General features: G+C 41.7%; 1 protein-coding gene across 7 annotated transcripts in view; it reads left to right on the top strand.

Moving 5' to 3' along the window:
* Positions 1 to 23,743, top strand: part of SMARCA2 (SWI/SNF related, matrix associated, actin dependent regulator of chromatin, subfamily a, member 2) — a 182,846-nt gene that overhangs the window by 136,364 nt on the left and 22,739 nt on the right. For 6 of the 7 annotated variants that reach the window (XM_028166516.2, XM_057548235.1, XM_057548233.1 and 3 more), the window contains 2 exons: positions 7,341 to 7,558; positions 15,499 to 15,552. In XM_028166516.2, coding sequence (XP_028022317.2) covers positions 7,341 to 7,558; positions 15,499 to 15,552 — 272 coding nt within the window. The remainder of the gene's footprint in view (positions 1 to 7,340; positions 7,559 to 15,498; positions 15,553 to 23,743) is intronic. The other variant, XM_057548237.1, reaches the window with a different exon arrangement.

The following is a 23,743-nucleotide window of genomic DNA, read 5'->3' as shown; positions in this document are numbered from 1 at the left end:
ATACTCCTAATCATTGTGTTTTACCTATCTGTCTCAGAAGCATTAAGTTATTGTTTGTAAGCATTGACATTATACCGCAATCTGTTACCTTCTTTTGGCATGTCTTCATTTTTTTAGTATCCTGAGAACCTCAAAGTACACAGGTGGCCCAGGCCCCCCAGAGAAGCCCTGATCTAGAAACAAGCAGGTGGAGTTCTGGCTCTTAGGAGTTGATAGTAACTGGATGTATGGTCTCAGGGTAAGAAAGCAGAAGTGTATTTCTTTCTTTTTTTTTTTTTTTTTTTTAATATAGCTACTTTATTTATTTATTTATTTTTAGCTGTGTTGGGTCTTCGTTTGGTGCGAGGGCTTTCTCTAGTTGCGGCAAGTGGGGGCCACTCTTCATCGTGGTGCGGGGGCCTCTCACTATCGCGGCCCCTCCCATTGTGGGGCACAGGCTCCAGACGCGCAGGCTCAGCAGTTGTGGCTCACGGGCCCAGTTGCTCCCTGGCATGTGGGATCTTCCCAGACAAGGGCTCGAACCCGTGTCCCCTGCATTAGCAGGCAGATTCTCAACCACTGCGCCACCAGGGAAGCCCCAGAAGTGTATTTCTTTTAATTCTCCGTTGTTGCTCTAAAACTCTTGCAGGCTCCCAAGTTCTCTCTTGGGTTCTGTGGTTGATTCCACCAAGGGTGCTGGAGCATAGCACGTGCCTAACTCATAAGAACAAAGGTGTTAATATGTTAGGTTTGTAATGTGGTAGGGTCTACGGGACCAAAGATTTGGGGGGGCCACCCTCCACTAAATCTAAGTCATTCTCTGGATAGAGTATTATGCTTAATACTGCCCAAAAGGTCCATAGTTGGTCTTGTGGCTGAAATAGTTTTTATAGTCCCTATACTTTTTCCTCTTCCCAACCTCAAATTTCTTTTACCTGAAATATGTGCTAATTTACCTTGTCTCAACTGTATAAAGTGTGGTTCCCGTTTTCCCCTCCTCCTCCAGGTGTCCTTATGTGGCTTCCTTATGCCATTAGTGAGGAAAGAAAGAGCCTTGGGTCATTTTTGCAAAAGTGATCTAAAGTTGTCAAACAAGAAACTGAAAAGCTCTCAGTACCAGAAATTCAGTTAAACTGGGGCTCCACCTGCTTTCCCTTAATGGCCAGCATTGTACATTTCAGTCCCCAGCTCAGGGAGAGCTGGTATCCGAGTTGCCTGACAAATGAGTGAAATAAGAAATGAGGGTCTTTTAAATTATCATCAGTTAATCGCACCCCAGAGGAAAAAAATAATTTTTTTAAACTATGCTAAAATCCTTAGCCTTCAGATCAAGCAGTTTCATTTCTTGAGCATTTGAGGCATTTGTTAACAGTATAAAGTCTGTGTACAGGTATTTCCTTACATCATGGATATTTCCTTAACAACATTGAATGAGTGAATAATTGAGGATTTTTGAAAAGGCTTCTAGTCATTGGCCAGGACAAGACCAAACGTGCTTCTTGTTGAAATACTGTAAGGTTTGAGTTTGGAAGGAAAGCTAGCAAGACTTCACTAGCATTGTGTGTTGAGGTGTTAGGAATGCGTATGAACCTGCAGTTGTTGGGGATTTTTCCTTGATGTTGAATTTGGTTTTTTGGGGGGGGACTTTTTTATTGGGGTAAAAAACACATAACGTAAAATTTACTATTTTAACCGTTCTAAGTTTATATTTAAGCACATTGTTGTGCACCCATCGCCATTCTCCACTCCAGAACTTTTTCATCATCTCAAACTGAAGTTCTGTACTCATAAATCAGTCACTCCCTGTACCCCTGTTCACTTGTTCCCTGGGGACCACTGTTCTCCTTTCTCATATAAGTGGAATCATACAATATTTGTCTTTCTGTGTCCTGCTTATTTCACCTCTGGAAATTTGATTTTATGCGTACTTGTTTAACAGATTGCTTTGAGGGGTGGTAATTGTTGACCTCAAAAATAAAACAATTATTTTACCAGCAAAAATGAGCTTGTTCGGGAATAGCAGAGAATTGTTATTCAAGACAAGCATGCTGTAACAAAAACCATAGGCAAGTCCAACAAACAAAGGAGAGGAACGTTATTTTATGGAGAAAAAGGAGGAAGTTGGGAGGGGTTGTTTTGAATAAAATTCCGATGGAGAAAAGGGAAAGTTCAGAGTGATAATGTTTTCTCACTAGCTGAGTTGCTGGGTTAGTAGATTTCTTATAGGAGATGCAATGTACAGTTGACCCTTGAGCAACACCGGGGTTAGGAGCGCTGACCTTACCAGCAGTCAAAAATCTGTGTATAATTTATAGTCGGCCCTCTGCACCTGCAGGTCCTCTGCACCCAACTTGGGATTCAACCAGCTGCAAATCATGTAGTGCTGCAGTACAATATTTACTATTGAAAACAATCAGTGTGTAAGTGGACCCGTGCAGTTCAAACCCATATGTTGTTCAAGGGTCAGCCATACATCTGTTCTGGTTGGGTCCTGTAACTGGTGATTCTGTCCTGTTGATGATTCTTCTCTTGGGCTCTGTAATTGACAATTCTTCCTGTAATTGACTGTGGAGTGGGGCTTTGTGAGGGCGCCCCCTTGTGGCCTCCTGACTCCATTTTCATGAGGCTTCCCTTTATTTGCACATGATAATCAAAAACTTAACAATTGTCCAATTTCAGCTGTGGGTCTGAAATTCTGCATCCGAAAGTGCTACAGTCTTTATTAAACCGAGTGACTAAAATGATGTGGCGTTTTGATCAAGAGCTCCGCGTTCAATTTGTTGTTGTTGTTAAATATTCCTATTATAAGAAAGTTTCTCATACAAGAAATCTTAAATTTTTAAAAAAAATTCCACTTATTGGTTGTTGTTGCTGCCGCTATTGCTCTGATTGTTTGGAGGTTCATCACCTGTATTATTTGCTTCCAGGTCTTAGCAGGGCTTGAGGGAGGTTTAGTCTCCCAGAATACTGAAATCAAGTTTAGTGGTGGGCAGGAAGCGCTGGAATTGACATGTAATTAGCAACAATCCTGTCTTTACTGCTTAGCCCTCAGTTCTGTAACCCTCACCCTCACCCCCAGCAGCATCCTAGTTTTCTTCTGGAATCCAATTAGAGTCTTAAGGGAGGAGGACCCCCCCGGGGGGGGGGGGAGAGAGAAAGAGAGACCTTGTCAGGGGGGCAGATATTTAAATTTGGAATACTAAATTTCACATTTCATATCCAAGAGATGCCCCATGCATTGTCTAGAATTGCTCTCGAATTGCTCCTTTCATTTTTTCTTAAGATGGTCTGTTCCACTGTAAGGGCTGTGCCGCACTGCTTGGTGAATTTGGAGATGCTGAGTGGAAAAGACAACCCCAGTGAAACAATGCGCCCAGAGTTGGCTTGTGGCTTTTGTTTGCCTGTCCCTGTTTACCTATTCATAGTCATGGATCCGTTCTGCTGCTGCCTGGTATTGTGGAGTTACATATAAAAGCACCCCACTATACCACAGGTTGAGAAGAGCAAAGATAATGCACACTTTCTGGACTGTTCATCTTTCACTAAAAGATGTAGTGTGTGTCAGGATGACAGAGGGGCACGGCTGGACCCACGTGCAGCTGATTCCGGGGTCTGCTGTGTGCTCTGTGAGCTGCAAAGTGTTTCCTTTAAAACAGCTAATACTGCACGACCGTCTCCTGCATTTTGTTATCAGAACCTATACACACACACACACACACACACACACACACACACACACACACTGCTTTCTTAACTCATTGGGGAAAGAGCCACTCTGTATCTCATCCTTGCACATCCTGTGTCATGATCATGTATTCTTTAAAAAAAAAAAAAAAAAATTGAGAGAAAGAGAAAAGGAGGGGGGGGGAGTGGAGAAGGTTGCCATCCAGTGGAGGAAGGAGTAATTCCCAGCTTCATTCAGGAAAAAACGCAGGCTGAAATATGCTTAACTATTTTAACTTGGCTGGGGATTTTTATCACCAGAAGGGTTTTTTCCTTAGTGGCATCGGGAGCCAAATGGGTGCCATGTGCCTTTAAGGGAAGAAGTGCCTCACCAAACTTCGCTGTAGTTGTGTCTCACCGTTTGGGTAGGGAAGGAAAGTGTTAATTTCTTATTTGTACACTTTTTTTCCCCCGACTTCCTTCCTATTCACTTCATTAAATCTAGAGGCAGTTCAGCATGGGAGCCGTCTGTATGTTGAATTAGGGCTCGCACTCTTGCGCAACACGTCACCAGTCGGAAACTGGGGGTTTGCTTCTGTGATTTATTTCAATATTGTGCTGGTAAAAGGTTTGGAAGGGAATTCTTTGTGGGGTAGTACTTGAGCATTGTGTAGCAAGTTTTGTGTGTGTGTCACTCGCCCCTAGCCCTGAGTGGTGTCAGTGAAGCCAGTTGAATAAATAATTTTTTAAAGAGGAGAATAGTTTAAAATTTTCCATGCATAATTTTACTTACAGGCAGGAGTAATCTTACTCCACTCGAAGTGCGAAAAGCACGGGGAAATATTTAGTGAATTGATTTCCATTAGAAAAAGACCCTTAGAAATCCCTGAACATAAAGCACTGCATATGGATGTGTTTGGGGTCTTTGGGGAGGAGGGAAGATGTTTTGTAGTTCTCTGCATTCCTGCATAAAACCTTAATTTAAGGGGAATAATGGTCAGTACTTTGTGTGTTTCCTTATGATTCCAAAACCTAAATTTACTAAGAATCTGCACGTATTAGCAATTGTAATAAAAATCGTTTCACTGGTTCTTTTTGCAGTTTAATTTGTTTTCGCTTCTTAGGTACTCCCAGATTTAGAGATTGAAAAGTCCAAATATCACAAGCTTATGCTTTGTTCCTTTTTTGCAAAATTAAGGGGGGAGGAGGTAAAGTAGAAATATTCTTTTCACAACTTCCCCCTCATCATTTATCCCACAGAAAAGAAAAACAATGAAAAATTTTACAGCATGAAACTGAAAGTGAAGTGTCACAGTTGTTCGGGATTTTCTTTAAAGAGAATAACATACTGTATTAAAATATTTGAGAACATGCACATTGCTTTTACTTACATGCATTTAATGAAAAAGTCTTTTATCCAAAAAAAAAAAAAAATCATCTTAGACTGCTCCAAAATCATGCAGCCTATTTTTTTCAAGGCACTAAAATGAGCTTTAAAATACAAAAATAAAAAATATAAAAGCATACCTGGTTTTAATTTTTTTAAAATAAATTTGAATATTAATTTGTTTTCTTATTGGCGTAATTGTTCAAATGCAAGCAAGAATCAGAAACCACCTGAGCTAAAATCTCTAATTCTGCTGCCTGGAATAATAAGGGGGAAAAAAATATGATAAGTAGTTGTCAATATTAAAACAGGCTGAAGGAGGAAGGCTTCGGGCCTTGTAGTGGGTAGAATGAAACAGCAGATTTGAGTATCCACAATCCTTTCAGTATTAAATTTTCAGTAAAATAAAATTACTTGTATATGAAAACATAGCCTTTCCCCAGCTCTCTTTTTTTTCCTGATCAGCTGATGAAGAGACTAGCAGCTCGCTGCTTTGCTGGCTTGTTAATTTTATCCCCACTAACTGTGATTTCCGATAGCCGGCCTGCTGATAGTGGTAAGGTAAATATCCTTTTTCGTTGCCGTCTTGAAGATTCAGTAACTACATCCCAGGCATGTGTAGGTGTGTAACACATCAAAAGCCGGTGTTCTCCGTATTTCTGTGTGTAACTGGGTGCTTGAGGAGAGCAGTACCATTAACTGTTGACAGCCTTGCATGCTGTATTTATTATTAGCATGTTCAGCCTCCAAGATTTGCGGGACAATTTCCTTTTCTTGATCTTCGCTTTAGCTGCAGTGTGTTTAGCTGTATAGTGGGTGTCCTGCTTTTAGGCAAATGAATATTAATGAAATAACGTGGAGCTTTTTTTTTCTTTTTTCTTTTTTCTTTTTCCTCATAACCCATCAGACCCTGCCTCCTTCATAGTGGTTATCATCTAAACACTGTAGGATCGTGATGGAAATTGTCTTTTGATTATTAAGGCCTAGGCTCAGACTGTCCCTTTAGGATTCTGTCTGTGTGCATGTTGCTTCTCTGGGGTTGCACGTTGGAAGATGCATAGAAAACCTTTTTTTTTTTTTTTTTTTTTTTTTAATCCCACTGGCATTTTTAACATGCCAGGTTGTTTTGTGTTCTGCACCAGGTTTTCTTCACAAAACCTTTCTTTTTCAGAAGGCATTGTACATCAGTGAAAGAAATTATGTCTGAGCTGTAATCACTCTTTATATTGATTGTTATACTCACATGATCATAAATATTAGCCATGTTTGGTGCTGTGGAGAAATGAAGGTAATTGCCTGATGATTAGAGCTGTTTTCAGCCACAAGACATACTGGAGGCAATATTGAGGGGCAGGAGGAACAAATAACATCAGTTATTTTGTGTAAGAAACCAATCTCGAAATGTAATTTCAAGGTCTTTTTAAAAATCTTCTTTTCCATGGTCAAATTTTCTCTTATCTATTGTTGTTTTTTTCTTTGCAGTTTTTGTTTTTGTTTTTTTTTCCCTTTATTCTTCTTAAGTTTTGAGATTTACTAGGGGGAAAAAAAAGTTTAAACTTCTGGGTCTGTCACATGGATCTTTTAGCCATTTATGAACAGGTTTCTTTTTATACCTGGTTGTTTTTATAGCTATTTTATTATCTCTCTGCATTAGTGCTGCTGGCTCTGGTTTAAAGCAAGCGTTTGCAGGTAATTGGAAAAAAGTGTTTTTTGTTTGTGTGTGTGTTCTTGATCTGGATGATTTAAGTGCGTTTACCCAGGAATGTGGCTTTGTACTTCCCGTTTCCTTGTTTACTAATTGCTACGTTAGAAGAAAATCTGGATGGAATTTTGATTTTATGTTGTGAATCACGAATAAATTGATGTTAAACCTCAAAGAAGAGAAGATCAAAGCTTATATGATTGTAAGGATGTAGTCTTAGGGAATTTTTTTCTTCAGTCACCTCTTTTTGGTTTACCTTTTACCTTCTACAGTAATGAGACAATAAAGGTCTTTTTCTTATATTGAGCTGAAATGTCATTTGGTTTTAGTTATTTTCAAACACTTAAATGTATAGATCTTTTCATATTTGTCACATTCTTTGCTATTAGTGTTTCGGGCCTTCACATATTTTGCTCATGAAATAGACTTGGGTTAAAGGTGCATTTATCCAATATGGTAGTCTTCTATTTTTTCTTCTTACTTCACTGATTACTGTTAACTTTTACTTTTTTTTGTTGTTGTTAGTTTCATTTTATTCTACTTATGTAAATTGTTTTCTTTTCGGTATTCTCTTGTCTTGAATTTTTCTCCTTCATTCCCTATTAACAGGCCATTGAAGACGGCAATTTGGAAGAAATGGAAGAGGAAGTACGGCTTAAGAAGCGAAAAAGACGAAGAAATGTGGATAAAGATCCTGCAAAAGAAGATGTGGAAAAGGCCAAGAAGAGGAGAGGTCGCCCTCCAGCTGAGAAACTGTCACCAAATCCCCCTAAACTGACAAAGCAGATGAACGCTATCATTGATACTGTGATAAACTACAAAGACAGGTGAGCGTTTCATTCCTTCACCTCCATCATCTTCATCAAGACCACAGGTAACGCTGCCTCAGAGCAAGATTTATTAAGGTGTATGCTGGGTTCCAGGCCCTTTCTACCTCCTGTTTGATGGTTTTTGCTCCAGAGGTATCAGTAAACTTCTACTCTATTCAGAGAGGCTGCTCTTGATATTTTGTGTGATATTTTACCAGGTGTTATTTAAGGTATTTGGAAATAGGAGTTTAGATGACAAAATTAAAGAAAAAAAAAAAAAACAAACCTAAGCTGGAGAAGGGTTCTTAAGGATTTCCAAAATACCATCACTGATGTGGAAGGATTGGATGGAGAGTGAAATTATACCTTTGGATTGAGGTGTTAGAGGAGAAAAAGAGTCCTATCACATATTTAAGGTAAATATTCATGCTAGGACTTTGTTTTAAGCCAAACTGATGCTTCCATCAAAAATACCGTTCCTTCTTTCCTTGAGCACTTGTTCAAGCCATCTCCCTCTTTCTCATAACCCTACCTAGACAGGATGGTTTTTCAGCAAATTCCCTCTTTTTCATGGAACTTTTGAATGTGAACTTTGAGAAATCTGTGCTGGACACTATCCCCAGGCCATTTTTAAACAATAAACAATTATTTGAAAACCGAAGTAAAGATGTTCTAGGGTGTCAGGCAGCCCTATATAGTCGATAAACTAGTTAGGCTACATTTTGGTTAGTTGATTTGATTTCTACTCAGTAATCACGTGATGCACTTTTAATAGGAAGATGACATCTCATTTCAGTTGAAAAATTGAAATTTTTTTGGCTCTAAGTTACATAGTGGCGTGAATCAATTTTTTGTTACCAAAAATTCTTGACATTAACTGGTGTTGCTCTATATAACTGGAATTGTTTACTACAAATAACTTAAGTTGTGCTTTTAGTTCTTCATGGTAATTTTAGTTGCATGTCTTCATACGAGGAAGAAAACCTCATCATGAAGATTAAGTAGTATAAAAAGCAAGGAACTTTCAACCATGGGGTTTTACTGATAGCTCCTTAGAGAAAATATAAAGACTTCAAAAATGGTGAAAGGGACATAGGAGCAGATGCGTGTGGAAAGGTCAGAATTTCTTGCTCCTCTCTACCTACCAGCTCTCTCAGGTTCCCTGCTTACTATTTTCACTATTATTTTCCTTTTTTTTTTTTTTTTTTTTAAGTCATTCCCTTTGAGAATTCTAAAGTGGCCACAAAGGGCAGCCCCATTACATTAGGTTTGGATAAGCTGTTCATTGACACAGGGGAATGACAGTAATCTAGGAAGGAAAATTTGGCCATGAGATCATTCTTTGCCCAGATGAACATGCAAACTTCCTTGTAAACCCAGAGTCAGTAATTCTCTCTGTCATGTTTCTGTTCCTCCCCAGCTGTACTGGTGGATTGGCTGGAAGCAGGAGTAGTTTCCAGGAAGCCAGGTTGGACAGTTACACCTTATTTTATCAGCCCCTGGTGTAGAGAAAAATAAGCAGAGAGTATCACTCTGCACATACCTCTAACTTCTTGCCTTTGTCCCGGGAGAGTGAAAATGTCTGTGGCTTTGACCAGGTGTGCCTTGATATCTAACAGGCATTGTGTTCATTACCTGCTGAGTGAGCCTAGGGCTGCTGTAACATTGAGAAGAGCCAAGAAAGTCCTTGGAGGTTTGGAAGCGAGGCCTTTTATGCCAGGTGGTGGCTCTCTCCTCCCTTAATGGTGTAAAAGAAGTCACCAGCCAGTGGACCACGTACTGCCAACAGATGGTTTTATTTCATGTTTCTCTTTCTTTTTTTTTTCCTTTTTTTTTTTTTTAAGCAAACACATAAAGCTGGAGAGAGTTCTTATAACAACGTCAGGGTTTCCCCCCTCCCCCCTTTTTTTGAAAAACCTAAAAATCTGGCAGCACTCTACCTAGCCTTCCCTAAGGTAACAGTAGGAATGGAACCCACACCCCAACCCATTGCAGACTGTCTGCTCTAGGCGGCCACCATCCCGATCGGTCACCATCGTCCCTCCAACATGGAGTGTCAGTTGCCATTTATCATCGTGTTTTTCGCACCTGGCCCACTTCACTCCTTTATATCACCTGCTGGCTCCATAGCCTTTTAGGTTTGTGATTTCCTGGCGCACAGGGCTATGGGCTGATGACTTTTCCAGAACCACCCCCCCCCCCCGGCCCAAATACAGAGTAGTCTGAAGTTAGGTCTCCTTAACCTCAGCTAAGCATAGCACAGTAGTATCAGCTCTTGTCTTGGTTTAACTACCTGCATTTGAATCCTGTCTCTACCATTTACTACGTGTGGGGCAGCTGGGCAATTTACTTAACCTCCCTGATCCTCAGTTTCCGAGTCCACAAAATGGAATGATTACTGTACCTGCCTCTAGAGGCGTTAGGAAGGTTTGATGAGTTCATAGAGCTCTTTGAACAGTTTAATTATTAATAATCAGCCTTTCAGACAATTTATAGCAAATCAGGTAGGCGAATGGAGCTCTGAGCACTATAAAGAAAATGTCCTTGCTCATATGGTTTTCATGTTGTTATTTCCAAAACCAGAAAACACAGCTTCACTGGGAATGATGACTGAGCATGTCTTTGCTTGTACTATAGGGAGAGGCTATTTAAATATTTCAACCTGCGGGCACTGAATCGTTTGTTTGTTTTCCGCCTTTCTCTGGTTTTATTTATTTGTTTTACTTTTCCTTAAAGTACCCTGGTAAGGCCCATTCTATTACTGCCCACGTTTAGGTACTTCTGGGAAGTATGTTCTAAATTCTCCACTGCTACATGTTCCATGTATATTTCGTGTTAGTGATCCTCTAGAAAAAAAGCACTTACTCAGTTTATGTTTTTTATGTCTCTTACCAAATTTGGTGCTCAAGTAGGTGGTACTCAAATTAGGAGGGCCTTAATTAGATACATCATATTTTTGGTTGGTTTTAGAAAATGCTGCTGAGAAATGTACTTCTCCATGTGTTGAGATTTTTGCACCAGTAAAGTCAGTGACTAATATAGTAACTCAGCCTACCTGTGAAAGAAGTACCACCTGGACTAACCTCCTTCCCATCACCTCAGTCAAATGTTACAGCTCTGACAGTCGTGTACATTAGCAGTGTATTAAATAAGAACTGCCATCTATATTTAACTGATACATAAGAATTAATTAGCTCTTATGAGACAGTTTTTTTTTTTTCAAAGTTCTTGCATGATTCTGGGACAGATGTATTTTTATTGTTTAAAAAGAACTAGGATAATTTGTGTCTATTTATTGCCTTCGTTTTCAGTGCCAGTCCTAATTTTTTTTAGGGGGATGCTTTTAAAAAATGTGACCCCCCCTTCCCCCCACCGAGAGCCAATAATTCTGTGTGATTCACAAATGTAAAATTTTTCTGTGGTAATCTCTACTAGAGGTAGCACTGATCTGTTGTTACCGTTCCCACCATTTTATTTCTCCAAATAGAAAACTTGATATGAAGTATTATTGGAAGGCTTTGTTTTGATTTGTTAAGCATGCTTATGTAGAAGGCTTTTAAAATTATATTCTCCCTTTATATAATATTTAACCTAAGATCTTTTTTTTCTTGGAAAAGGGATTCATCCTAATTTGCATCTGTATCCTTTAAAATTGCCCCTGTGAAGAGATGGTGATGGTGAAAAAGCAGGGTCTGGGTCTGGTGGAGCTATTCCAAGTCTAGAGACATGGCTTATAGTTACTTGGATAAGGAGGGAGATAGATTCCTAGGGAGGATTCTTAGTGTTAGAAGGGGTTTTAGCTCTCCCCGGTCCAGTTTCCCGGATGTGTCCTCCTACATCGCCTCTAGCAGACCATCATCTAACCTTGTGCGGACATGCCCAGCGTTAGCTCACTGCGTCAGGAAGCCGTTCGCGACACCAAAGGACAGCTCGAAACACGACAAGAGTCAATCTGTTCTCATTCCGAGAAATGTCCTTTAAAATATTCATAAACGTATCTGCCTCAGGACATTCTCCTTGGGGTTGTAACACCTCACTTTGCTATCTGAGTGATGCCTGGACTTCCAGCCATCCCGGTCCCCACCCCCAACCCCGCCCCACCCTTAGACACATTTTACTTTCTTAGTGTCCCATTGAAAACATAGCACCCAGAACTCCAGAGGTATTCCGATGGCAGCTAATTGCAGGATGGTGAACCTCCTTATTCTGGACACCAAAATTCTGTTAACATAACTCAGGAGCGTGTTAACATTTTTCACCAACCTTGACTCAGAGTTAACTCACATTGAAAACACGACTTCTTGAAAAACTCCCACTCCTGCAAAACATACACACAGTTCTTTTCTCACGTGAATGCTGCCAAGGTTAGCCTTCAGCTAAATCTCTGATTTTTTTTTTTTATCCTGTATCGACTTATTCTTATATAGTTTCATCTTACTGATTTTTGTACCACCATTCTAGTCTATTGATGTAACACTGATTATTTTATGCCTTTTTTTAAAAAACAAAACAAAACCACGTTTACTTGTTTTCCTAAGTTGTTGTCATCCGAAGATTTGCTATAAGCTATTGCGAAGGAACTTCTAAAGGGCAAAGGACAGGTCTTCTATAACATGGCCCTGAAAATCACTTAAGGTTGATGTGAATTTATTAATCAGTAATCTTTAAAGTTGGTGAACCGTCTGTGAACTCACATGACCATGCTATCATGTCACCCACATTCATCTGTCCTTTCTCAAGATTATCAAAAAAAGCTAAAACCAAGATATACCGTGTTTGTGGCCTCTTCAATCCATCAACCTAGAAACCCTGCCAAAAGAATGAAATGAGGTTAGCTTGCCATGGCTTTTTCTAAGGGACCCCCTACCGGTCCTTAATGATGTTATTTATCTTCTCTCTGTAGCCCTGTGGCATCTGAATAATATCCTCTAAATTTTGACCAAGGGTCCACATCAAGCACGGCCGTCTCGAGTTTCCCTTTCTCCTTTTGAAAGTGGGACATTTAGTCTTCTGATTCCATTTCTATTCTCTGTGATTTCTTAAACATCATTAGCAAAAGCAATCTACACACTTTCAGGATGTAATTAGTTTGCAGCTGGACACTTGAACTCATTTGAAGCTTCTTGATATGCTCTATCGACTCTCCTATCAGTAGCTTTTGTTCAACATTTAGTATGCCTCGCTTTTCAAATCTGAGCGTCGTTCATGTTCCCAAAGAGTCTGGAAACAGAATATGAGGAGGTCATCGCCACCTCCTCCCCCTCTGACAGTTGTGTGAAGGCTAGCAGGAGTGCACTGCGAGCATGGGCCCCGCTGTCTGCAGAGGGTCTGGACTTCAGGTGCGGCTCTGAGGATGGAGGCGGGAGAGACCTGCCTGACCCTGGCACACAGTGGGGCAGCCCCGGGGTGGCCAGATGGCTCCTTCCTCCCTGATACCTGATGCCCTTCAGGCTCTGCTCTCTTCCCGGAGGCTAGACTGTCTTCTTCTTGCCCCTCATTTTAAGAAACACTGATAACTTCCCTAGGAATGGTGGAAGGCCTCAGCTTCTTCTGAATCTTAGCTCTCCCCACATTGTAGAAAATCATTCGTTGATCCTGGAAATATTAATTGCATTATTCCCCCCTTCTTTCCAGCCCTGAGGGCCAGAGGGTAAAAAAAACTCACGGTACTTACCTCCGCTAGCTCGCCATGCGGTAGAGGAGGTTGCCCAGATAGTACTGAACAGGCAGGTGGCCTGGGGGATTCAGGGAAGGCGGGGTCACGTGAGCCCCTTATATAAGAATATAATAACATTATCTTGAGTTTATGGTCTCTTTTGGGGGGGAAAATATATATATATATATCATATATATATTTTTATATATGATATATATATTTTTATATATATCATATATATATTTATATATATATATTTTTATATATATGATATATATATATCATTATCACTGCATTTACCTGGGAAAAGAGAGCCGGCATTTTACCCCATTACATTATAGTCCTTTCTAAGGACTTGGGAATACTGCAAACCTAAGGACTAAGTGGACTTGTTTAATTCCTGAACACAAATTCCTATATACAGATGGAAAGTCACTGGTAGCATTTTCCTCGTTTTGAGTTAGGCTGAGCTACTGTCTTAAAGGCCCACATATAGTCAAGCCATATTCCAGAAAGGATGGGCTCTTTAAAAAGTTGCCTTTTCTTATTCCAATATTATCTCCCCAAAGTGCTTTACCTGAAGCCTATTTAGGTATTTATGATGTTGAAGGCTTTCCCTCAGTTGTCATCATCCTGAGTCTTCCATCCAAGATGGGCTAATCACACCAGTGTTCACACTGTCTTTTTAAAACTGATTTGTAGTAACATACATTTTGAAAGCCAAATCCGTACCATCATTTAATATGCTTTTTTGTTGTGTTTGTACTTTTTTTCGGTCAGATTGCTGAGCCGTGTAGGTCTGTCCCCACATACTCCTTATCAGAATCATTCGAAAGCATTCTGTTGGAATTTCCTTTGATCAGAGCCTTCCTTCCCCGATGAGGTGTAATCTCCGTTAGTGTCAGATCATAGAACCATGTCCACCTCTCTCTCCAAAGTATTTGCAGTATGTCCTGTAACATGTCTACAGAATGCTCTTCACTGTCACACATTCTGAGACAACACGGTCTATTTCAGCTTCGGTATCCTCTTGGTTAACACCGTCATCAACTCAGGGTCCCCAGTGTGTTGGGAGAAAAGTGGTCCCAATTCTGTGCCTTATTCCTAACACGCCCTTACATACAGAGTTTCCTCAGCATTTCTCCCAGGCCGCCCACCCCTTCCGTGTCCTCACCCGCTGTCTGCATCAGGTCCTTACCATCGTCGCTGGCCGTGCCTGGACGGCTGCATGCTGCCTGCTTCTCCTCCTGCCTCTGATTCATGGATCCCCCTCTTGTCAGTGGTTACTTAAGAACTTCCAGTAACTTCTCATTGCCTACCCGATAGCGACCAGACTTCTTACCGTGGGAAAGATAGTCTTCCACACCCTGGCCCCAGGACCTTCCCAACTTCATCTTCCAACGTGCAACTCTCCCTTGTATGTCAGACATTCCACCCGATTCTCTGCTTTTCCAACATCGCCTGTACTTTTCGCCTCGCCACTCCTGGGTTTAGGCTTTGCGCCTCCTGTAGTGTCTCCCGCTCTCCCAGGGCACGGTGGGTAAGGTCTCTGAGGAGGGATGTGTAAGTGGCCAGACGTGGGCTGTGTATACCGACGGCACCATCTTGGCCTGGAGTAGGATCCGGAGGGGATGGAGGGATCTCCCAGGGCGCGACACACCTCTCAGCCGCGTGGCTGCCAGCACACACTCGAGGAACGCCAGCGGCGCAGTTGCAAAATCCCTAGGGCCAGAGACTTCACGTGGTGGTTGTCATTTCCAGTTGAAGATCATTAACTTGGCGATCTGTGGGAAAAGAATGGAGGTCTGGGAAGGAGAGCTGACTATCTAGACGGTGTTCAGAAACCAGGTTAGGCTGTGGTTCGGCGCACCCTGTGTGTGCTGGCTGCTGTAACAAAGCACAGTATCCTGTTGAGGCTTCACAGCCATTTCCTGAGGTGAGTATTATCCCCACTTTACAAGTGAGCAGCTAGACTCCGATAGGCTGAAGCTACATTCCTAAGGTCACCCCCCGCCCCCGCCATGCAAACGCTGCCTGTCCTCCACTGCTTCTAGAACGACGGATGGAAACGTGTGGAGGGAAATGAGACAGAGTAACAGGCATTTACGCGTTCGGGAGAAGCAGGAAACATCCCCAGTAATCTTCCCAACAGTCCCCCGAGGTTGGCAAGGCAGGTAGGTGAGGAGACTGAGGCTTGGAGCGTGAAATGAATTACCCGAGGTCACCAACCTAAGAGGAAGGAGCCGGGTTGGGACGAGGACCCAGGTCTTCTGACTCTAGTGTTCTTTCTACTCTACCACAGGTGTAACGTGGAGAAGGTGCCCAGTAATTCTCAGTTGGAAATAGAAGGAAACAGGTCAGGATCTGTCTTGTATTCCCGGGTCTCTAAATACAGGTATCCCTTGGTCCACCAAACAGACTGATTCCTAAAGACTCGGCCTTTGGAAGCAAATTTCTCCAGTGGCCTCCTGACCACCCCTCCTTGGAGTGGGAGATGGAGGCACAGATATTCTCAAACACCTGTCCTGGCTTTTGAAGTTTTTGTGCTGTGTTTTAATTTGGGCGTGTCCATCCTGTAACTGCACTCCTTACAGAGGCATCAGGAGTCACCACTGAGCGGGACGGTCCCCCCAGCATCACTCGGCCATGGGTTTCTGTTGCTTCGCCCCGCCACTTTCAGCGCAGCTTCTGTCTTACGTCCCACGGGCCTCTTAACTCCATGCTGTCTTGGTTGTGAAGCTTACTGAGAAGCACCTGGGGTGCCGCGTGCGCGTGCCTGCTCTGTCTGACGTTGTGGAGTCAGTCACGTGTGCAGAGGGCCTGCGCACCAGGTGGGGTTCAAGGCGTGGCTTCTGGGCTTACCTGTCGTGTACGGTCTTAAGCATCCTCGGGCAGCTTGTTTAACCTTTGTGTGCCTCTGCTTCTGTCGAGTGGAAAGCAGAAGTGCTTTTTTCCTAGAGGTTTTTGCGAGACTGAGATGATGTTAGTTGAGAAGGAAAGAGGGATGTGCATGATTTGCCAGGGTTAGGAGTTGTTATTAGTATACTGAAAATAACATTTCTTTCCCCCTTTTGGTCAGCCTGTACTTAAGAAAAAATATCGATACAGTACTTTGCCATCCATATTCCACTTTTGTCAATTGACTCAATGACATCCTTTTTGGCACTTCTTTCCCCACTAGTATAGGATCCAGTCTAGGGCCAGGAGGCAAAAGAATTGAAGCTGTGTCCTCTATTTCAGAATAAATACCATCACCAGTTGTGGCCTTCCCTTTTATATAGGGAGATTAAACGTGGGGGTGATTTGTACCCACCCGTATCTGTGCGGAGGTGAAACTGGTGGGCAAGGTTGTCAGTTTTGGGTATTTCTTATTGTAAACAGTGAGCAATCCTGGAAGCCAGACACACAAGCCATACTGTATACTAAGAGGCATCAAGAATGGTGTTCTGTTTTTGCCATTACGAGAAAGAACTCAGTCTGGATTCGAATTTCGAAACTGAAACAAACACTTGACTTTTTGGGGCTTGAAATAATGAACTAACAGGGTAAATCTTTCCAACTCAACCATGTAGAAAGGAGGCTTTATGGTCTAAAAGGCATGATATAGGCTAAACGCCCAGCGCAGTGAACAAGGACAGGCATAAGCTCCTTCACCCCATATCCCCTCTTCCATCAAAATAATCATGTGACCATGAAAAGTGGATTAATAACTTTAAAGGGTATTAAGAGCCCCCAGTGTCAAGCCTCGGCTTTCTGAGGGGACGATATGACCATATGTAGTTAGGATCCAGATAAATCCTTTTACTGAAGACACATTTAAGCTGCAACTTCCAGAGGCATAGAAGGGGCTTGATGTTTGCTTCCTCAGGACTCTGCAGAGTCTGTCTGGTCCCATACTGTCACATATGCTTCTTCTCCCCAGAAACCCGAGTTTAAGACATGTTGTTCAGAGCTTGCCTTATGATTAATTTTTAAACATTCTTTTAAAAAAATCCCTCCATGTGTTCAAAAGCACTGAGCATTTTCTATGTGTCAGTCTCTGTGTAAGTATTGAGAATGGGGGGCGGGGTGGGGGGGGAATGAGTAAAATGGAATGCCTTAAAGCATAGTTGGAAAGAGTTATATGAAGGAATAACGCACATCTACGGTATGAATGAAGAGTACATGCCAAGTGGGAGGGTAGGAAGGGGGAAAGCAAAGTCAGTCGGTGGCTTGTGGGAGGAGTAGAAATACTCCAAGCAGATGGGGTGGGGGTGGGCGGAGGCAGCCAAGGTGCTGAGACCCATGTGTGTAGTCAGCCAGGGAGGAGGTATGGAAAAGCAGGACCCCTTCTAGAGACCACACGTCTCTCAGTATGACTGGGTCCTCAGGTGCAAGGGAAGAGGGGCATAGCATTGGACATGGCGATGGGGATGAAGGCGAGAGAACAAGTACTCAGAGAGAGGTATGATTGACAGGACTTAGGGCAGACCAGATGTGAGAGATGGAGGAGAACTTTTTAAGGATAACTTCTGGTTCTCTGTCCTGAGCGGTAAGTGAATCTGAGTGGTAAGTGAAATTTACATTTACAGAAATATGGCTGAAAAGAAAGGTGGCATGTGGTACCCAGCCCTACATACTCCATCCCAGGAAATCTAAATTCCCTCCATGGCTATTAACAGCCCTTAATGTCGTGATTATGTTGTTAGTATTGACTGTCCCTTCAGGACCGGCTAAGAAGCTCTTATAGTCAAAATTTAGTTTTAGCAACATCGGCACCAGACATTCGGCATTTCTTTAAGTGGGGGAGGGAGGCTGTGACCGGATCTCAGGCTCAAGCCCCTTTGCATTTAATTAGGTTACAGAGAAATTGCCATGAAATACAGGTGTGACCAAGTGGATACACTTAGAGAATCTTAGTTGTAGGTGAAGAGCCTTTCTTCATCTATTCTGTTTGGATACTAAGGGGTCAGCGACAGGGTTGGCAGTCTATCTTGTGTACTAGCAGCGTGGGGGAGTCAGAACCTCAGTTGATGTCCAGGGTGATGCTTCCCCAGAGTGTGGTCCTCAAACTCTAGTCCTGGAACTTCTTGGAGAATTCCCAGCGTGGTTAGAGGCTCTGGGAAGTTCTGTGTAAAGTAGCCTGCTGAACTTTGTCTAACCCAGCATTCCCCAAACTCATTTGACCAGTGAAGCCCCCTTTTCAGGGAACACTATTAATAATCCATTAAGCTCATGTTTCATGGAGCACATATTGGGAAATGCTGACTTAGAGCTCAGAAGTTGCACTTAGTCCAGAGAGAATCAGCTCAGGGAAATGTGGATTCTAGAACTTTATTTTGTCCTTCTTAAAAGTATTGATACTTTCAGATGTGTACTGGAATAAGCCGCTTTGACTCCTAGTGACTTGACACTTATTAACGATGCTCAGCCAATTTTACCCACGTACAGCAGGTGGGCAGCCCACAAATAAACGTGGTCCATCTGCTTTCTGAGGCACAGAAAGCCTCCCCGAGGCTTCCAGCATCAGCCTGGCCCAGGAGCCCAGGGTCTCTGCCTCTCAAAGCTTCACGACAACCAGCATAAATGACCTCTCTCTGAGGGAGGGGAAGCAGTCCCAGCTGGAAACAGCAAAACTGATTTTCTTACAGGGCTGATAAACTGTCTTCGTCACCACTCTCTGTCTTTTGATTTAGAAATGGATTGCTCTGAAAGAGAGCAGTTATTTGGGCATAAATGTTCTTGTGTATTCATGGGAAAAATATCTGCCTTGTTCCTTTAGAATCATACCTCATATGTCTTCCTTAAGAATTTCCTAAAACGGCCATTATAGGAAAAAGCAGCACTCAGGGTGCCTGCTACGACACACACACCCCTTTGACAAAGTGACATTTGGGATTTGCAGCTCAGGTGGAGAGGCAGTTGATGTTGTTTGCCTGCAAAAGCTTTGTGATTTTGAGTTTGATCACAATTCAGCCAAAAGCTCTGAAGCCTTTTTTTAACATTACGAAGTTAGAGACCCGGGGAAAGACCGAAGGACAGAACATTCAGTGGAAGGGAAGGTGTGTCCTTACCGTTTGAAAGGAAGGCATCCTCTGAGTCACTTCCAGGTCTCCAAGATGAGGTGACAAAAGCTGATGAAACGGCGTGACCATTGTGTCTATCACATTGAGACAGGTAGACACTTAGGATTCTGTGCCTCTACCTGCTATGCTGAAGTGTCGAGTGAGAAAAAGAGGAGAAGAATCTAGGCGTCCCGAGTCAATATTTCTAAAAAGTCAGGTGATAGATGGTAAGTCTTCTCAGTCATCTCCTCAAAATGCTTGTCTAAATAAACAAGTAAATAAACAGTACTCCCTGAATCTCATGTCCAGGTGATCACCTCTGATTTGCAGTCATAAGTTCAATGAGAGAATTCTGAAGGAGTAAATAGGAACTTCATACAGTAGATTCTGTTGGTTGTAATATAGTAAATTAAAAAATGTATGGAATTATTGTTCTATTATTCTATTTATTTGGCTTTATATGGGAGAGTTAAAAGGTGCCCATTGATGAACTGTGCTGTTTATGGTGATATAAATAAAGGTCGGTCATATGCCCTCGGATGACATTTTTCTGGGAAAAATCAAATTAGATTTTTGACTTATAGCATGTTTTCAAAGAAGGTAACCCATAAAAGTGTTTGAGGCCTACTTTATTTATGGATGACAGTATGGTTCCAAATTACATTAGATTGTAAATCTTCATTTTGTTGAACAAGAGTACCTTATTATTAATGTTTATTTATGCTCTGGCATTTCTCCTTCTGGTCCTTAGTTCATGCCCTTTTAAAAACCTAGTTGAATGTGTATTGCATTTACAATTTGATATCCTATGGGGTTTTGTTTTGTTTTGTTTTGTTTTTTTCCCTTTGAATGTCATAATGAGCATTTTTTCTGTTTTTTAAGGCACATACTTTAAAAATACATAATTTTAGATTCTAGCATTCCATTACTTGTTTTCTTCCCCCAATTGTTTAACATTTTGGCTGCCTTAAATTATTTTAAATATTGCTGTGATGAACATCTTTACGTGTACATATAAAATATATATATATCTTTATCCATATTCCAGCCTAGAGTAGATAACCAACAGGAAAACCATACATCAGAGTGTGATTACATTGAAGACTGTTGTTAAAGCCTGGCTTCTTTTCTTATTGAGCTGAGCAAGCCCTTTAAGCCTCCTAACATGGGGGCATTTACCTTGCATAAACCTGATGTAACCTCATTTTGGTTGATAACTCAGGCACATTAGATACCTAGTCCTTAACACAACCCTTGGGGTGATTTTTACAGCTATCCATCCCATATCAAAAGCAAGTCAACCCACATCCCATTCTGTTTTGCTATTACATCCTATATGCTTCAAGAAGCTGGGAAGTCAGATTTCCAAGCTTGTTAGGAATTATCAGTATTGTCAGTCAATACTCAGTAAGACTCAGATGAGAGACCTCAGTAGAGAATGCAGAGTGCGGTACTCAGACACCTATTCTGTGACTGGCTCAGGTTTCTGGGGGCTTTTCTAGATATGCAGGGTGCTACTCAGGTCTAAGTGCATTTTGAAATGGTATTTATTAAACCCTATAGGAATCTGACCCTGAAAAAAAAGACACGTATTCACCTACTGCCCTCCAATGCTGACCCAATTTTTATGGGTTTTTTTCCCAAAATGATTTCCTATGTTTGATTCCTTTAGGACTGTAATAATTTTCTGTAAAACGTTTCCAACTACAAATGGGTGTTGTAAATCATGACGTCATTTTCTTAAGGAGGCAAGATAACCACATTTTTATATTCATTAACTAACATAAACAAAACCTATGTCAGCTTTAGTTAAGATCACTTTTCCAGGAGTATCCATTAGGAGTTGTTGTCAACAGATCAGCTTTGGCAGGTAAAAAGACAAATCATAAAGCAGCCAAAAAAAAAAAAAAGGACTCTCAACCAATATTATGAAAGACATACTGGCCAGCATTTTAAAGGAGTAGGTTTCTAAGCTAGTATTACAGTCTTATGCACTCTTCCAGCTTTACCTAAACTGTAATCAAAGGTAGAGCTGATATTTATGTGATATTTATAATGTCTGTAGTCATCATTTTAAAGTCACAGTAGTATAGAGGTGAAATTCTTGCCATTCGGTTTGTGGAGGTAATGGGAGAAAAATTCGTTCCCAGATGAAGCATAGCAAAGCAGATCTCGTGTGTGTGTGTGTGTGTGTAAGCTGTACATGCAGGGTTTGCAAACCACCATTAACATAGTGGCATGTAGGGCTTTTCCATCTCATACACCATGACAACATAGCCAGGTGTCCCTTTGCCCTTTCGTCTCTGTGGAGCGGAAATGTGTTTGCCCACCAGCACCTGTAAACTCTGTTAAGTGCAGTGGGTTCCTGTATATTTGTATTTTAGGTTATTCTCCTCGCCCCCAACACCCTACGTCTTACCAGGGTCACGTTTCTCATTGTGATAGATCGTTGTATGAAATCAGACCATTTTGGAGGAGGAGGACAGGTATCACTTTTGTCATGGCAAACAGCACACTGTGAGATAACAATTTATACTTAGGCCTTAAATGTGTAAAATGACATAATGGAAAATACCTTGGGGGTAAGGATAAGCATTTCAACAGAAACGGAACACCTTTTGCAAACCATTGTACAATTAGTCCATTGTTCTGTACTAAAAAAAAAAAAAAACTTCCTGGCAGTGAAAAACAAGTATTTGAAAAGGTATAATGAAAAAGCATTTGTGCAGCTTAAGTTTGAGAAAGAAATGCCAAGAATTCAAAACTCTGTCAGGCTGCTTCACTTCCTTTTTCTTATTTACCTTTTTTTTTTTAACCTTTAATTTAGGGAAAAAATAAGTTACCGTAGCAACATTAGCAAGTGGTCCTGCTACCTCAGTGCATTTTGTAGGTTATATAAAAGCTGGATGTCCTCCAGGACCACCTAACTTTTCCTGCCCAGGGTCACCATCAGAACTGTCCCCTCTGATAGAGATGGGGGAGGGGTTTTGACTGCATGTAAAGTGTTCCCACACTCTGTGGAGGAGAGAAAAAAAACAGCATGCATAGAATTAAGTTCTGAGCAGCAAGGTACCAGGAGTTGTTTAATATTGAGGAAAGTTGGTTTAATATTGAGGAAAACTTCTTCCCTTTTTTTTTTGGAAGAAGGATTCTTGATCCTGAATGGATAATGGAATATTTGAAGGGAGAAAAGGATAGAGAACGTTCTAACCGTGGAGTGAGAGGTGGGTCAAGCCTGGAGACTTGGAATTTGTGATAAAGGGAGGATTGGCCTTGGTACTTGGGGGTACACAGGAGAGAGGCTGTTCTGACCAGAAGAGTCAAGTCAGCAGTACAATCAGGGTTTACAGAGAAGGAGCTGAGGAGGGCTTCGAAATCCAGACCGAGGTGTTTGAATGGAGATGGTTCCAATGGGACCACGAGAAGACTTCCTTACGTGGCGTCCAAGTCCTCCTTCAGCTCAGGCCCTTGGTTCTTAGCAGGGGGAATAAAGGAAGTGAGATGGGAATATTAAGCCACGGAGCCTTTATTTTTTATTTTATTTTATTTTTTTAAGATAGTAGTCATCTTTTCTTTTTTAAATTTATTTATTTATTTATTTTTAGCTGTGTTGGGTCTTTGTTTCTGTGCGAGGGCTTTCTCTAGTTGCGGCGAGCGGGGGCCGCTCCTCATCGCGGTGCGCGGGCCTCTCACTATCGCGGCCTCTCTTGTTGCGGAGCACAGGCTCCAGACGCGAAGGCTCAGCAATTGTGGCTCACGGGCCCAGCCGCTCCGTGGCATGTGGGATCTTCCCAGACCAGGGCTCGAACCCGTGTCCCCTGCATTGGCAGGTGGATTCTCAACCACTATGCCACCAGGGAAGCCCAGCCTTTATTTTTAAAACTGAATAAATTTATGTCATTTTACAGTATTGGCCCCAAGTCTCAGAACATTCACCTCTCTCCTTTGTGAGCACAGATAACTCTGGACTTGTCTCCTTATAGGGTGTAGGATTTCTGCGTCCTAAGAACAGGACATCGGACCAAGACTGTTTCAGCCGTTTTGCCCCTGTTGGAAAGAGCTCTATCACATTCTCAGTGCAAACTGCTTATTTCTTATTTCACCAGTAGCAGAGATGAAATTAAGAGTACGTCCATCACAGGTGTACAAAGCAAAGATGTACTTGCAATCCGTCAATAGAAAAATGACACCATCTGTTGGCAATGCAGAAAATGACACTGAAGATGTCATGGAGGGTCAGGTGTTAAATCCAGAATCACAAAGAGGTCTGACTCTCTGTTGCTAGGGTATAAAGAATGCTAATTATAAAGAAGTCACTGATACAAATAGAAAAATGAATATCTATAAATTCCTCTTATGGCCTTTCAGAGATTCATTCACAGACTGGTGAAATGTTTGTGTATTTAAGTCTCAGAACAGACCAGAGATTGTGGCCCTATGTTGAAGGTGATAGCAAATGAAACAGTTTTTGTCATATACTGTGTGATATAATTTATGGCGGTA

The sequence above is a fragment of the Balaenoptera acutorostrata genome, chromosome 6 (assembly GCF_949987535.1).
Source record: "Balaenoptera acutorostrata chromosome 6, mBalAcu1.1, whole genome shotgun sequence".
NCBI lineage: Eukaryota > Metazoa > Chordata > Mammalia > Artiodactyla > Balaenopteridae > Balaenoptera > Balaenoptera acutorostrata.
The sequence above is the reverse complement of the archived record's forward strand: the minus strand, read 5'-3'. Positions and strand labels throughout refer to the sequence as shown.